This window comes from Mus caroli, chromosome 15 (genome assembly GCF_900094665.2).
Source record: "Mus caroli chromosome 15, CAROLI_EIJ_v1.1, whole genome shotgun sequence".
Taxonomy (NCBI): Eukaryota; Metazoa; Chordata; class Mammalia; order Rodentia; family Muridae; genus Mus; species Mus caroli.
In genome coordinates, this window is record NC_034584.1 from 93509804 (window position 1) to 93525061 (window position 15258).

General features: G+C 46.5%; 1 protein-coding gene and 1 non-coding gene across 2 annotated transcripts in view; both read right to left on the reverse strand.

Annotated features, from left to right (window-relative positions):
- The window catches only part of Lima1 (LIM domain and actin binding 1), a 90344-nt gene that overhangs the window by 21642 nt on the left and 53444 nt on the right, over positions 1-15258 (reverse strand). Inside the window, exons 5-7 of the mRNA XM_021183417.1 lie at positions 6598-6682; positions 4943-5091; positions 586-687 (exon numbers count right to left, since the gene is read on the reverse strand). Of these exons, the coding sequence (XP_021039076.1) occupies positions 586-687; positions 4943-5091; positions 6598-6682 (336 nt within the window). The remainder of the gene's footprint in view (positions 1-585; positions 688-4942; positions 5092-6597; positions 6683-15258) is intronic.
- On the reverse strand, positions 1523-1629 carry LOC115029530. The gene has a single exon (XR_003835091.1). It is a non-coding gene; the product is annotated as a U6 spliceosomal RNA (small nuclear RNA).

Consider the following 15258-nt stretch of genomic DNA (forward strand, 5'->3'; position numbering starts at 1 on the left):
CCTCGAACTCAGAAATCCGCCTGCCTCTGCCTCCTGAGTGCTGGGATTAAAGGCGTGTGCCACCATGCCCGGCTTTAAGTATATATTTAAGAAGTATACCTGAGTGCTTTAAAGATAATATCTCAGGGCTGGAGAGATGGATTGAAGGTTTAAAGCCTTTGCTGTTCTTGCAGAGGACCCACATCTGTAACTCCGAGACTCCTTCTCTGACTCTGAGGGCACCAGCCACTCACACGGTACACATACACACAACCAGGCAAAACATTATACACGTTCAATAAAGTCAATCTCAAACAAGTTTTTAAAAATAAAAATTACATCTCTGGTTTTATAAACGGCTTTAGTTTTTCGCTTTCTGGGCATTTGCTGAGCAAAACAATTTTCCAGTGAAGACTCATTACTTGGTCAGCTATAAACTGCGAAGCTTCCTAACTGAAATTATGTGACCTGCAAAAATGACAATCTGCCCTGGCAGCTGCCACCAAATTCCTAGACGCTGCAGCCTCGAGTCAGACTTTCTAATTTTAACCACCTAATTTAGAACACATGCCTCCCTGGCGACTGGACACCGGCGTGCCGACCTACCTTGCTTCCTTCCTGATGGACGCTGCAGGCCTCGGGACCTGGGGGCACATTCTCCTTCTGCTCCCATTTATGAGTTTTGCTTTCACTGGTTTTCAGCTCATTCTACAAAACAAAAAAATAACCCGTCAACTCAAAACGCCTACCATCCCAGTCTCTGCACAGCCATCCTTCAGACAGACGTGGCAACGTTAAAAGAACGTATTCTTCTTCCTAGAACTCAGGTCAAATCAACACACCCCCCACCCCCACCCCGTCACAAGCAAACCCGCTGACCAGTGAAACGACCAAAGCAGCTGTGCGGACGCATACCTCCGAGTTAAATATCTCTGTGCCTGTCTCAAACTGGATGCTCATCAGAAGACAGACACACCCACGTGGATGGACCCCCACCCCCGGCCGCCCCCAGCACACCGCATTCTCGTGATTCTCTCTTCTAGCAGCACAGCTTGTGAAAGTGCGAAAGCCTGTGAGTGTTATCCAGAAAAGACCATTCTGGAGCAGAGAGAGAGAGGATGCCAAGTGCCAATAATTAGGAAAATATACTGACCATAGATACAAATGCCCGGCCTGGAAAGAAAGACAGGGATGATGGATGCATATAAAAAAAAAAAAAAAACCGCAATTACACCAAGTGATACCATAAACACTCTTTTTCTATGGAGCTTTCGGAAGCAAGTTTTTCTCCTAAGATTCATAAAAACACACTTTGACCAGTATTTCATAACAGAACCTCACATTAAAAAAATAAACCAAACCCCATGTATTTGTGCTGCAGTGAGAACTCGGAGTAGGATGTGAACTAACCTACTAATTCAAAATAAAATCAACCAAGGGGGAGATGAAGATGGACTTGCTCTACCTCTACTGTGCCCCCACGTCCCTTTTCTCTCTTTCTGACAGGCTCTCACGTAGTCCGTGCTGGCCTCAGACTTACTATATAGCCGAGGATAACCCTGTGAATTTGAGTGTCATCCTTGCGCAGGGGCCAGGCTAATCTTCTCTGTATCATTCCAATTTTAGTATATGTGCTGCCGAAGCTAGCGCAACCCTGAATTTTTGATCCCCCTGTCTACACCTCTCAAGTGCTGGAGCGTCACTGCATTCAGTTTGTTTGATGTGGCCCTGGTGGTTAAAATTAAGACTGTGCACTAGGCTACATTGACTGGGCTACATTTCCAGGCCCTCTCTCTGAGTCTTTAGGCGCAGGAGGAAGGAAGCCAGGTAAAGCCGCGGGGTAACCAAAGTGGGCGGGGCGAGCTTGCTACAGTCAGCTTCTCAAGAGTGGGGCAGTCTCTGCTCTGGAAGGGTGCCTATTAGGAAGACTGCAGGCTGCCCGAACTGCACTAACTTACTGTCTGTCTGTCTGTCTGCCTGCCTGCCTGCCTGCCTGACTCTGAGCTCCCTCTAAGCTGCTGCTGAGGACAGTTGTGTCCTGTGAGGAATTAGAGACATTCTTTGAGGATGAGATAAAACGTACTTTTCACAAGAATTTCCAAAGACTTCTCAACTCTCCCAGGAGTTCTTATTTAGAGATAAGATCTCTGCAGCCTGGCTGCCCGGGAAATGACTTCAAATGATCATCCATCCTATGCTGCTTACACCCTTGAGGTTTTGTTCCGTTTTTTAAGGGGGAGCTAAGGATGTATAGCTTAGCTGGTAGAGAGCTTGCCTGGCATATATAAAGCCCTGGGTTCCATCTCCAGCACCCATAAAACCAGGTGTGGTCTCACAAGCCTGTAATTCCAGCTCTTGGGAGCTGGAGGCAAGAGGATCAGGAGTTCAAACACCAGGCTTGGCTACATAGGCAGTTTGAGGTCAGCCTGGGATAAAGCAGACCATTTCGAAATGAAGAACGAAACCCCAGCCAGGTCATCGGGAGGATGCTTTGCTACCGTCATGCCTGCTGCTCCTGCCAGTGTACAAAACGCCAAAAAAAAAAACCCCAAAAACAAACCAAACCAAACAAACAAAAAACCAAGGTCACTGGACAGGTTCTCCCACCCGAGGAGTCACCTGGAATTTTTGTTTGCAGTAGGAAGGCACAGACAGACACCTCCAGTAAGAGGCTGGAAGCAAAGCTCCGCATCTCTCTTCATCTCCGGATCTATGTTCTAAGGGAAGCCTAACTCCACTCACTTCTCATACTCAGGAAACCATGGGGTTTCTCTGTTCCCGTGCACACATACTGTCTCTTGCTAAAGCTACTGAGAGGAACCGGAGTAAGGGAGGAGGGTCTAGGAGGTGTAAAGCTGTGATTTCAATCAATAAGGAAAGAAAAAGAAAGAAAAATTCTCGGAGACTTAGTCCTTCGGTACTACTGTGGGGAGAAAAGTTCTAATTTCTGGAATATGCATTATGAACTTGAATCTGTCCAGGAACAAATAAAACTCAGTATTATTCTTTTGGCTTTGTTAAGACCTTTGGCCATTAATACATATTGTGTTCTGAAATCACAGAAGGAATTAAACATATGTATCCTTTAAAAATGAGAAGTTGGAGACAGGGGGGCTGGAGAGACGGCTCAGCGGTTAAGAGCACTGACTGCTCTTCTGAGTTCAAATCCCAGCAACCATCTGTAGTGAGATCTGACGCCCTCTTCTGGTGCATCTGAAGACAGCTACAATGTACTTATATAATAAATAAATAAATAAATAAATAAATAAATAAATAAATAAGAAATTGGGCTAGAAGTTGAGTTTAACTCCCAGCAACCACTTGGTGGCTCACAACCATTTGTAATAGGATCCGATGCCCTCTTCTGGTGTGTCCTAGGAGAACCACAATGTATTCACATATATAGAATAAATAAATCTTAAAAAAAAAAAAAAAAAAAGACGGGCGAGGATGTGCTTCAGTCATTTCAGTACCTGGGAAGGAGGGAGGGAGGGAGGCTGAGGCAAGGAGAGATCTGTGCATTTAAGGCTAGACTAGACTGACTGGGTTACAGAGTAAAATCATGTCTTAACCTTTAATCCCACCCCTCTGGAGGCAGAGGCAGGCGGATCTCCGAGTTCCAGGTCAGCCTGGTCTACAAGAGTGAGTTCCAAGACAGCAGACAAGAATGACGGGTTTGGGGGCCGGGGTGTGACCAAGTGGAAGAGCGTTTACATGTATGTGCTTTGATTCTTGGCATTACGGGGTTGGGAGTCATGGAATACTGATCTTTCCATTCATCAAGGGTGCCGTCTTCCAGTCATTCCCAGTTCCCTCTTGCTAATACACCGTTCTTCCTCGGCAGGAAAGCATGACATCATAAGGATTAAAGACTGAGTAGACCACATAGAGCTCCCTTATGTTGGGAATTAAATCCTGAGCCTCAGGCATGCTAGGCCAATGCCGCACCACAGAGCCACAGTCCAGGCTTGCACAGAATCTTCACCTGAAATGCTTAGGCTGTGCAGGTCCAGGAAGGCCAGGAAGCAGATTAATGGGTGACTGACGGATAAGGAATTGCTTTGGGGGATGTCAGAAAGGTTCTGGACTTAAGATAGCAGTGATAGTTGTACAGCCCTATGAATACACTTTAAATCTCCAAAGTGTGGACTTGAATTTTTTTTTTCCCCCTGTGGAGCTAGGGATCAGACCCAGGGCCTCAAGCAAGCTAGGCAAAGGCTCTACCTCTGAGATGCATCCTTAGCCAGCCCGTGCTTCCAATAAAATGGTGATTTTATATTACATGAACAATATTTCAGTGAAAAACTTAAAAATACTCCACATCAATACTCAATGCACTTACTGGTTTTCATATTTCCTATGATGCTCCTGAAAAGGGAAGTAAGATGAAGATATAACCCAATGCAGCATGCTGGCCTAGCATATGCAAAGGCCTGAGCACCCACCACAAAACCAAAAGGGAGGCTCATAATAGATGCTCCTATTAAAGCTAATGAGCTGGGCAGTGGTGGCATACACCTTTAATCCCAGCACTTGGAAGGCAGAGGCAGGCGGATTTCTGAGTTCAAGGCTAGCCTGGTCTACAGAGTGAGTTCCAGGGCAGCCAGGGCTACACAGAGAAACCCTGTCTTGAAAAAAAAAACAAACAAACAAACAAAAAAACCAAAAAGCTAATGAAATAGCGTTCCTTCCTCGGCAGGCAACAACGAAAAAAGCCCAGCAGATGAGCCAGGAGAGGCTCATCTTGATATCACAGTGGGTGACATCACAGAAAATGAGCCAGGTCCGAATGTGCATGAGCTGGCAGAGCAGAATCCAGACCAGAAAATGGCTACGGTAGAGGGGCGGGGCTTATGAGAAGGATGTCAGAGGTCAGCCCCCCCCCCAGGCATTTCCTAGCTGCTCCTTCTGTGAGCTGGCTGTGGGGATGAATAAGGACAGTGCATGGGTGCAGGACACGTACTGTGTAGCTGGCTGGGCTGCTCTGCTTGGACACGGCAGCCTGGTACTTGGCCATGCGGTCCTTTATGGAGGTTTCTGAGAGGCGTGGCAGCTCCAGATTCCTCTTACTCTCGTTTTTCTCCGAGTTGAACGCAGAGGAAGACAAATGACCTGGAAGTGTGGAAATAATACCCTTTGTTAGAGGATAAAAGGGATTCCCGAGTGACTACGATCTAACGCCTAGCTTTTTCCATTAGAAGTAGAAGATGTAGTAGCTCTCATCTGTAATCTCAGCACTGGGGAGACTGAGGCAGGAGTGTCACATGTTCAAGGCCAACCTAGGCTACAGAGTGAGACCCTGTTTAAAAAACAAAACAAGAAACAAAACCAACAACCAAAAGCACACACAAAAAGAAAATCAGAAATATAATTATCTTTCTTTTTAAAGATTTATTTATTTATTTATTTAATGTATACAAGTGTGCTATTGCTGTCTTCAGACACACCAGAAGAGGGCATCGGATCTTACAGATGGTTGTGAGCCACCATGTGGTTGCTGGGATTTGAACTCAGGACCTTTGGAAGAGCAGTTGGTGCTCTTAACCACTGAGCCATCTCTCCAGCCCCCATAATTATCTTTCATAAGGTAACTTTAATTCACTCACTTTCCTAATATTGAAGGAGTGCCTTTACCACAGATGTACTTTTGTACACTACACATACACAATTTAAAAATTTTTTTCCTTTTTATTTATTTATTTGTTTATTTATTTATTTATTATATGTAAGTACACTGTAGCTGTCTTCAGACACACCAGAAGAGGGCGTCAGATCTCATTACAGATGGTTGTGAGCCACCATGTGGTTGCTGGGATTTGAACTTTGGTCCTCTGGAAGAGCAGTCGGGTGCTCTTACCCACTGAGCCATCTCACCAGCCCTAAAAAATTTTTTATTTCCTTATTTTTCTGTGGTGCTGAGACTCAAACTCAGGGTTTTGTGTACACTGAGCACCTGAGCTAAGCTACATCCCCTCTAAGCTACATCCCCAGCTCAGGATAAGCAATCTTGGTCAGGGACTCAATCCATCTACTGACATCTTCCAGTTCAAGATAACTGTGCCAACAAAGCATCTATAGCCCTTCACCTGTCAGCCCAAGGACGGATTAAAAATGCAAAGAAAGGGCTGGTGAGATGGCTCAGTGGGTAAGAGCACCCGACTGCTCTTCCGAAGGTCTAGAGTTCAACTCCCAGCAACCACATGGTGGCTCACAACCATCCGTAACGAGATCTGGCGCCCTCTTCTGGAGTGTCTGAAGACAGCTACAGTGAACTTACATATAATAAATAAATAAATCTTAAAAAAAAAAAATGCAAAGAGAGCATTCTGGCACGGTGGGCCCCTGTCTCTAATCCCAGAACTGGAGAATCAGCAGTTCAAGGTCAACACTGGCTGCATAGGAGGGTCTAGGCCAGTCTGGGCTAAAGCTCTTGTCTCAAACAAAAGACAAAAAAATAAAATTCCATACAGCTAATAGAGAGCAGAACAGTGGAGACTTCTCGCAGCTAACATGCTAATACACGTCTCTCTAACGTGTGTCCGTCTATCTTCCTTTAGAAGCACCGGGTTTGAGCACAAAAGGTTTTGCAGTGACTGAGTTCCACTACCGCTTACTTACCCGCACCTATTTCCAAGTCGTCCAGGGAACAGCTGTTTTCAGAGAGCCTCCTTCCACCCGCATTTCGGTTTTGGGTCCAGAGACTCTGTCCAGAAGATAGGAAATACAGATGTAAGGCTCACAGCTCTTTCATTAAAGAAACGCAGTTTATTAGAATTTTTAAAATGCCAAGTAGCACACACTCACAGGTGTTCACAGAAAAACAAGTAGCTGTAAATAGACAAAGCCCTTTGCTGTGGCCCGCTGCCGGGCCAGCTTACAGGGCTGGCACAGCTGCCAGAGGAGAGCCCTCGTATCTCAGAGGACAATGATGCGTCCCTTAAGAACCGCTGAGGCACAGGCGGCACCCGCTGTTCTCCCTCTCCCCCTCGCTGCTCCCTGCTGCTGCTGCCTTCATCAAGGCTCTTTTAACGATCTCATTATCTTCTTAATTGGCTCTTTTTCCACCTCCTAATCCAGTCTTTGAGAGGTTGCCATTATCCCAACTAATAAAAAGTAATTATTCTAAAATCTACATCTCCCCTGTTCAAAATTCTTTCAGAATTTCCAATCAGCCCTTGAACGCCATTGCAAGCCTTTCAGCACATGCCAGACAACTTTCTCGGGCTGGTCAGCGCCGACCCAGCCTCCTCTCTGGATATTCTCTGCCGCATTTTTTATCCTTCAGGGAACCCAAACTGCTCTGAGGACCATGGTGTAGTAAATGAGGCTCCCTTCACCCCCATCACGTTTGTCCTTCTGTCTAGCAAATGCTATCTTTTGGGACGAGGTACCACTCGCTTATACATACATTTAGCCACCCTTCCTGTAGTCTCAAGTACCCAGCCATGTTTTATTGCGATGCCTGGTAGACCCTTGTAGCTGTCCTTCCACTGGCTGGCAAGCCCATGGAGGGAGCCCAGGCCTCCACCCTCACACACTCACAGGACTTGTAGGCTGTAGCATGATTTGTCTCTTCTGTGCTGGAGATTGAACCTAGGCCCTTGCACACACCAGGCAAGTGCAGTATGCTGAGCTATGCTGCAGACCCTGGGCACAGATTTTTGAATCAAGTGTTTTGTAATTCCTGAAATCTCAACACTTTATGTCTCATATTTTGGATATAGTTACAAATTAGCCAGAGCGTGGTGGCACACACCTGTAATTAATCCCGTCAGAGGCCAGGGGATCAGGAATTCAAGGGCAGACTCTACAAATATAGGAGGTTATAGGAGATCCGTGGGGCTTGTTCTGCAGCTGGACCTTCTGAATTCATTATGTGAGAAACCTTCTTCTTCTTCTTCTTCTTCTTCTTCTTCTTCTTCTTCTTCTTCTTCTTCTTCTTCTTCTTCTTCTTCTTCCTCTTCCTCTTCCTCTTCCTCTTCCTCTTCCTCTTCTTCTTCTATCCAACATAGTTAGCGGGCAAGGGTGTTTATAGCCAATCCTTGCGGACTGTGAAGTTGAGCTCCTACCAATGGAAGGAGCTGCAGTCACCACCCTTAGGAAGAAAGGGTAGGTGCCATTTTGGCCTAGCGTGCTGTTAGCTGGAGTGCACCCATTTTACAAAAAGCTTCACTTTCCTCAGATATTTTTTATCCCTCTGTATGAACAGAGCAGGGCCCAGAGCAAGAGGGAGAAGGGACAGGGGAAAAAAAATAGACAAGGCTGGGCCTGAACTTGTGAATCTGGGTTATAGATTCTTCTTTAAAAGAAAAAACAAAAACAGTAACAAAACCCTATTTTATTGTGTGAGCACGCATGCACACATGTCCCACATGTGGAGGTTAGAGGTCAACTCTCAGGATCTGCTTCTCCTGCTTCTTCCGGATTCAGGGATTTGACCTCAGGTACGGGTTGCAACCTGCAAAGCTCAGCGCTGGTCCTAGTCTTACACCCCTGCCTTGTGTGGAAAGAAGGGAACAGACCCCATGGGTGTAGAAGCACCATCTTTTCTTTCACGTGAAAAAAAAAAAACGCTTTCCACCTTTCCTGGCTTTTAACTTCACCGCTTGGGTTAAAAGTGGGGTGTGTCAGAGCTGTAACCTTGCCCTCTAGAGGAGAAGGCTGGAGGGGCCTTCCTGGTTTACACAGCCAGTTCCAGGACAGCCAGGGTGACACAGGGAGACCTAAAAGTATGGGTGTGGTAGCTCAGGCCTATAATTTCAGCACATCAATGGTAGGAACTTCGAGTTCAAAGGTCATCCTCAGCTTCAGAGCAAGTCTGGGGGCTGCCTGGCTTAGTGAGACCCTGTGTACTGCAAAGCAGTATTAGGGAGACAGCTCCGCTCTGCTAATCAAGTACTTGCCTTACAAAGATGAAAACAAGACTGTGTTCTCCAGAATTCCTTTCTTTTGGTCATACATACGGGGTATATACTTATAATCCCAGTTCAGGGAAGTAGAGACAGGTGGTTCCCTGAGGGTCACTAGGCAGCCACACCAGCCCGTGAGATGGCTCAGTAGCTAAGGCGAGTGCCATCAGGCCTAAAGATGAGTTCAATCCCCAAGATCAACCGGTAGAGGGGAGGCCTGGCTCTTGCCAGCTTTCCTGACTTCCACACAGGGGTATGGTAAGGGCCCCTCCCCCAGTGAATTTTATGAAAACCACAAACTAAACAAGCAAGAAAGAAACAAGGTATACAGCTCGTGGAGAATGACATTAGAGACCATCTTCTTAGGCTGGAGGACCTAACTGAGGGCCAGACTCAGGTAGCAAGGCCTTGTCTCACAACAAAACCAAAATCCAAACCAAACAAGCCCCAGAAAATACCAAAAGCTAACAACAGAACAGCGGTCACACCGGAGCCTTAGGAATACTTTTTGGTTGGGTTTGGTGGAGTAGGATTAGAATCTGAATCTTTGGGAAGCCAAGGCAGAACTTCGAGGCCAGCTCAGGGTGGGGAGAATAAGCAAATGGCTGCCCTTCCAGGAAACAGGGCAGCGGCTGTGCTGGCAGTGCCGATTGGTTCTGAGGAAGAAAGTGGCTCTGAGCAGCCAGCTGCTGCCTTGGGCCCAGGCGAGGCTCTGTTTTTCTTTCTTTTTTTAAAATTTATTTATATATTATATGTAAGTACACTGTAGCTGTCTTCAGACACTCCAGAAGAGGGCGCCAGATCTCATTACGGATGGTTGTGAGCCATCATGTGGTTGCCGGGAATTGAACTCAGGACCTTCGGAAGAGCAATCAGTGCTCTTAACCTCTGAGCCATCTCTCCAGCCCGAGGCTCTGGTTTTCACTTTCGATGTTTCAGCCTCAGAGCAGAGGTGCTGACAATGCAAGACCCCAGACACACGTCGGACTGCTCCCATGTCAGGTCGCATGTGGGTTTGGTCACAGTTTACAAGTGATGTGAAGCGCAGGAAGAGACAGTATTTCTCAAGGATGTAAGAGGGTTTTCCCCAGATGGAACAAAACAAAAAGGAGTGTGTGTCTAGCCATCAGGAGTACACACAGGTGTACACACACACACACCTGCAACAGATTTTTTTTTTATCATTCCACTTTTCTCACTTGGACACATGGACACTCGAGGAGTTAGTTACTCTTTGCCAAGGAGAGAAAGATGAGATACGTTAAGGCGTTGTGGAATTTCCTAGGATCTGGCTCAACCTACCCTACAAGTCCTCCTTCCCTGTCAGCTGACGGTGACATGCCACAGGTGAACTCCTCCTAAATATTTTCTGTGAAACCAACAATCAAATGCACTAACACATAGACAGTAAGCACTTGGGCCTCTTAGCCAGGAAAGTAGAATATTTTTTTTCCTAGAATTAAGAGAAGGCAGCTGGGCGTGGTGGCGCACTCCTTTAATCCCAGCACTCTGGAGGCAGAGGCAGGGGGATTTCTGAGTTCGAGGCCAGCCTGGTCTACAAAGTGAGTTCCAGGACAGCCAGGAAGGCAAGAAAGAAGGAGGGAAGGAGACTAAGCTCTAGATGATTAACAAGGTGAGATTTCCTGTCTCATCTACTGTTATTTTCAGGAAAATTCTTTTCTCTCTCTCTGTAGCTCAAGCTGGCCTGAACTTATGGTAATCCTCCTGCCTAAGTCTTGAGATTGCCAGGGGGTGACAGGCACAAGTCACCATTTGTTAAAACCAGTGTATGTGTGTAATCCCAGTTCAAGGATGGACAGATAGGTGGGTCACTGCAGCCTGGTGGCCAGCTAGCCTGCCAACTAGTTGAACTTCAGGTCCAGTGAGATCATTGAAAGACCTGGTCTCCCCAAAAAAAAAAAAAGGTTGATGAGACAGGGTTTCTCTGTGCAGCCCCAGCTGTCCTAGAACTCACTCTGTAGACCAGGCTGGTCTCAAACTCAGAAATCTGCCTGCTTCTGCCTCCCATGGGTCGGAATTAAAGGTATGTAACCACCATACTTCACTTTCTTTCTTTCTTTTTTTTTTTTTTTTCAAGAGAGAATAATCTCACTATGTAGCCCTGGCTGTCCTGGGACTTGCATTGTAGACCAGGCTAGCCTTAAACTCAGTGAGACACACCTGCCTTAAACGTGTGAGTCATGGGAGGTTACACCTGGCAAAGCTGATTCGCAAGCCAGGTGTTGTGGTGTGTGCCCATAATCCCAGCTTCTGGGAGGTAGAGACAAGAGGATCAAGAGTTCGAGGGCAGCTTCTGAGACAGCCTGGGCTATGTGAGATCCTGTCTCCTCCCCACAGAGAAGCTGACTCAGCACATTATGAAGAGTCCTGTACTCCTTCACTCCTTCAACTCCTTCTACCTTCTCACCTGGACCTTCCTTCAGACTCCCATATTTCCTAAAAACCAAGGATGGAGGAAAGAAGAGCAGGGTTTAGGGGGAAAATCGGATTTTGCTGACCTACAGATAGAAATGGTGAGGTGTTCATCTCTTAATATCTCAAAGCATTACGTGACAAAACTTTTCTTCTAGACAAAATGGTTTGTTTATATAAGAAACACACATGGGATGGTGATGACTGACTGGGGGGTGAGGGTGGGGCACAGGGGCAGCTCACTGTGAGGGGAGCCATCCCTGGGTTCTATAAGAAAGCAGGTTGAGCAAGCCAGTGAGCAGCACTCCTCCATGGCCTCTGCATCAGCTCCTGCCCGCAAGTGCCTGCCCTGACTCACCTCAGTGATGGACAGTTACCTGGAAGTGTAGGTAGAATAAAGTCTTTCCTCCCAGGTTTTTTTGGTCCTGGTGTTTTCTCACAGCAATAGAAACCCTGATAAAGACAGAGAAGCGCTTTTCTCCAGATACAAGATGCCTGTCTACACTTTCTGTATTTTCAAGTGTTTGAGAAAAATTGTATTAGTCTTACAATAGGCAGAAAAGGAGGAGGAGGAGGGAGAGGAGGAAGAGGAGAGGGGGAAGGAAGAAGGAAGAAGGAAGGGAGGGAGGGAGGGAAGGAGTGAGTGAGTGAGTGATACTTTGTATCTAGTAAGCTAATTCAGTAGTTTACAATCTGGGCCAGGAGAAACAGCACAGCTGTCTGAGTCCTCCCTGCTCTTGCAGAGGACCCAGGTTCCGTTGCCAGCAGCCACACGGTGACTCACGCTCAGCCACAGCTCTCTAGCTCCAGGGATTCCGATGCCGCCTTCTGACCTCCACGGACACCAGGCACCCGTGTGGCACACACATAAAATATAAGAGTAGTTAAGAATCCCACAAACCCAACAACCAGTGAAGCAGTCGGGATGAGGCGCTCGGGCGGCGCTGGTTTTGAAGTAGCTGAGAGTACGTAAGAAAAACCGCCCAGAAGAGTGTTTCTTCTAAATATGGTATACATCACAGAATACAGCCCAAAGAAATTACTCAAGACAAGACACTTCTGCCAAGATGCTCAGAGCTAGAAGAGAATCTAATTATTGGGAAGTGATGACACAGCATAATGAAACACATCCCCATAAAAGGGGAAGCCCATGAGCTCGGAAGGATACATTCTTGGCCCTATGTGACAAAGACTAAACAGTGATAAAGTAAAACAAATTAAGGGAGGTGAGCATTGATTAAAGCCCATCTTGAAAACCCAGATACGGGCAGGGTGTGGTGGCGCACGCCTGTAATCCCAGCACTCGGGAGGCAGAGGCAGGCAGATTTCTGAGTTCGAGGCCAGCCTGGTCTACAGAGTGAGTTCCAGGACAGCCAGGGCTATACAGAGAAACCCTGTCTCGAAAAACCAACGCCCCCCCCAAAAGAAAAACAAAAAAAACCCATATACCCTGGGCAGTGGTGGTGCATGCCTGTAATCCCAGCATTCAGGAGGCAGAGGCAGGAGGGTCTCTGTAAGTTCAAGGCCAGCCTGGCCTACAAAAAGAGTTCCTGGACAGCCAGGGCTACATAGAGAAGTCCTGTCTCAAACCCCCTAAAATAAACAAACAAACAAAAACAAACAAAAATTCAGTGGGATGGGAAAACAGAGAGTTTATGTGTGTGTGGCAGGTACCACTGGTTGGAAGCAGGAAGCAGGGAGTTGGCATAAATCAGATCAGAAGAGATGCCTGACCTTTGGCTGATACATCAACAACAGCCATTCAGGGCAAGAAACTGAAAAATACCAGGATTCCTCAAGAGGCAGCTTTACATCTAGATCCTTTCTTATCTCGAAAAGGACTGAAGGATCACACGAAACCATTAATCACAAACTTTTAATTTATATGGATGTATCTTTTATAAGACACGTTCAGCTACAGTGAGGAGTCAGGTACAACAGTCAAACTTTCAAACTATATAAACTAGAGGTGACACACTAAACCAATTAAAAGTTAGGTTAATAGGAGTATGAATGAAAGCAGGGGTGGTAATATACACCAATCTTCCCAGAGCTTGGGAAGAGACAGGAAGATAAGGAGCTTAAGGCCAGCTTGGGCTACATGTGACCCTGCCACAAACCAAACCAAATCAAACCAAACCAAACCAAACCAAACCAAACCAAACCCTGGATTTGGCTCCTAGCACCCACACAGTGGTTCACAACCATCCATAACTCCAGTTCCAGGGAGTCTGGCGCCCTCTTGTGGGCTCCCTGGGCATGCGCATGGCACACAGACATGCACAGAGGTAAAATCCTCTACATAGAAAACAAATGGGTCTGTAATAAGGCCATTCCCGTCCTCAGGGAGGCACATACACACTGGTTCTCTGATGTGGGCTGTAGACTGGCTAGGGGTAAGGTCAGGTTTTACTCTGGTGCCTCTGTTCTCTCAAAGGGCTCACTCCACTGTAGTGACACACATATGCTCTCACGTGTCACTGTTATGGGAAGCTAAAGAAAACACCATCGTCATGTCTACGATCAGGCTTATTTTCAGACAGAGTCTCACTGTATAGGCCGGGCTCTAGGCAGGTCTCAAATTCATTGTGTAGCCCAGGCTAGCCTAAAATTTTCAAGTCCTGGGATTGCAGGGTAAAAGTCTCATCATTTCATTTGTCAGTAGTTGTCACTGACTGACAGGTTCTGAGTTGCACTTATGCAGTCTTACTCCTGAAGGGGGACCAGTGCTCCATACCTCTCAGACTTTCCCAAATACCCAAACACGTACCTTCTCATCAAAGCCTTGTCTGTGTGGTAAAGATGGAACTGTGCCAGCAATAACCACATTCTCACTGCAAACACATTGGTTATTCTTCAACCCCAAACAGACAAAGTTTCCTAAGAGTTTTATTGAGACATTGGACTAAACCGCCAGGTACCATGGGACATATCTTGAACCCTAGCACTAGGGAGGCAGAGGCAGGAGGATGTCTGTGAGTTAGAGGCCAGCTTATTGTACAAAGTGAGTTCCAGAGCCAGCTAGGGCTACACAATGAGACCCTCTTTCAAATACACAATCAAGTACACAAGCTCACACACACATCAAAACAAAAGAAAGTGTGTGTGTGTGTGTGTGTGTGTGTGTGTGTGTACTGGGAGTGTGTGTGTTTAAATGTGTATGTGGGAGTGGGAGTGTGTGTGTGTGTATGTGGGAGTGTGTATGTGTACTGGGAGTGTGTGTGTTTGAGTGTGTATGCGGGAGTGTGTATGTGTGTGTATGTGGGAGTGTGTGTACTGGGAGTGTGTACTTGTAGAGATTGTGCTTAGAGCCCTTGTAAAAGTTAGCCAAAACCACCACTGAGCTACAGTTTCAGTCCTGGAAAAAAACTTTTAAAAAGTGACTAATATTTCCTACATAGATAATTATGCTTGCTCTGAAATAGCTATAAAACCAAGGAACAAAGGACTATTTAATCTAGGAAGTTAAGAAAGGCACACACATGAATACCTAGACCCCAAAATGCCCAGGTGAACCCCAGAACATACATTTTCCAATGAGTTTAGTCATGAGGTTGCCTGATGTAAGCGCTGACCCTGCAGGACCTTTCTCTTCCTCTTCCCGTCTCCTCCTCCCTTTTCTTCTTTCCTTCCTTCCTTATGCAGGGTCCGGGGAAACCACACAGGGATCACACTGTAGCTTGGCTCATCTCAGTCTCCCGAGTGCTAAGATTATGGGTAGGAGCTGTGGGTCAGTGTGTTTAGCTAAGGGTTGTTCTTTATGTGATGGGGCCCCCACCCCAAACAGAGCTAAACACCCATCTCTCACTAGACATTTACGAGAAGAGAGTTTCTCTCTCTCTCTCCCCCTCTCTCTCTCTCTCTTCCCTCCTCTCCCTCTCTCTTCCTCCCTCTCCCTCTCTTCCTTCCTCTTTCTCTCTCCCTCCCTCTCCTTCTC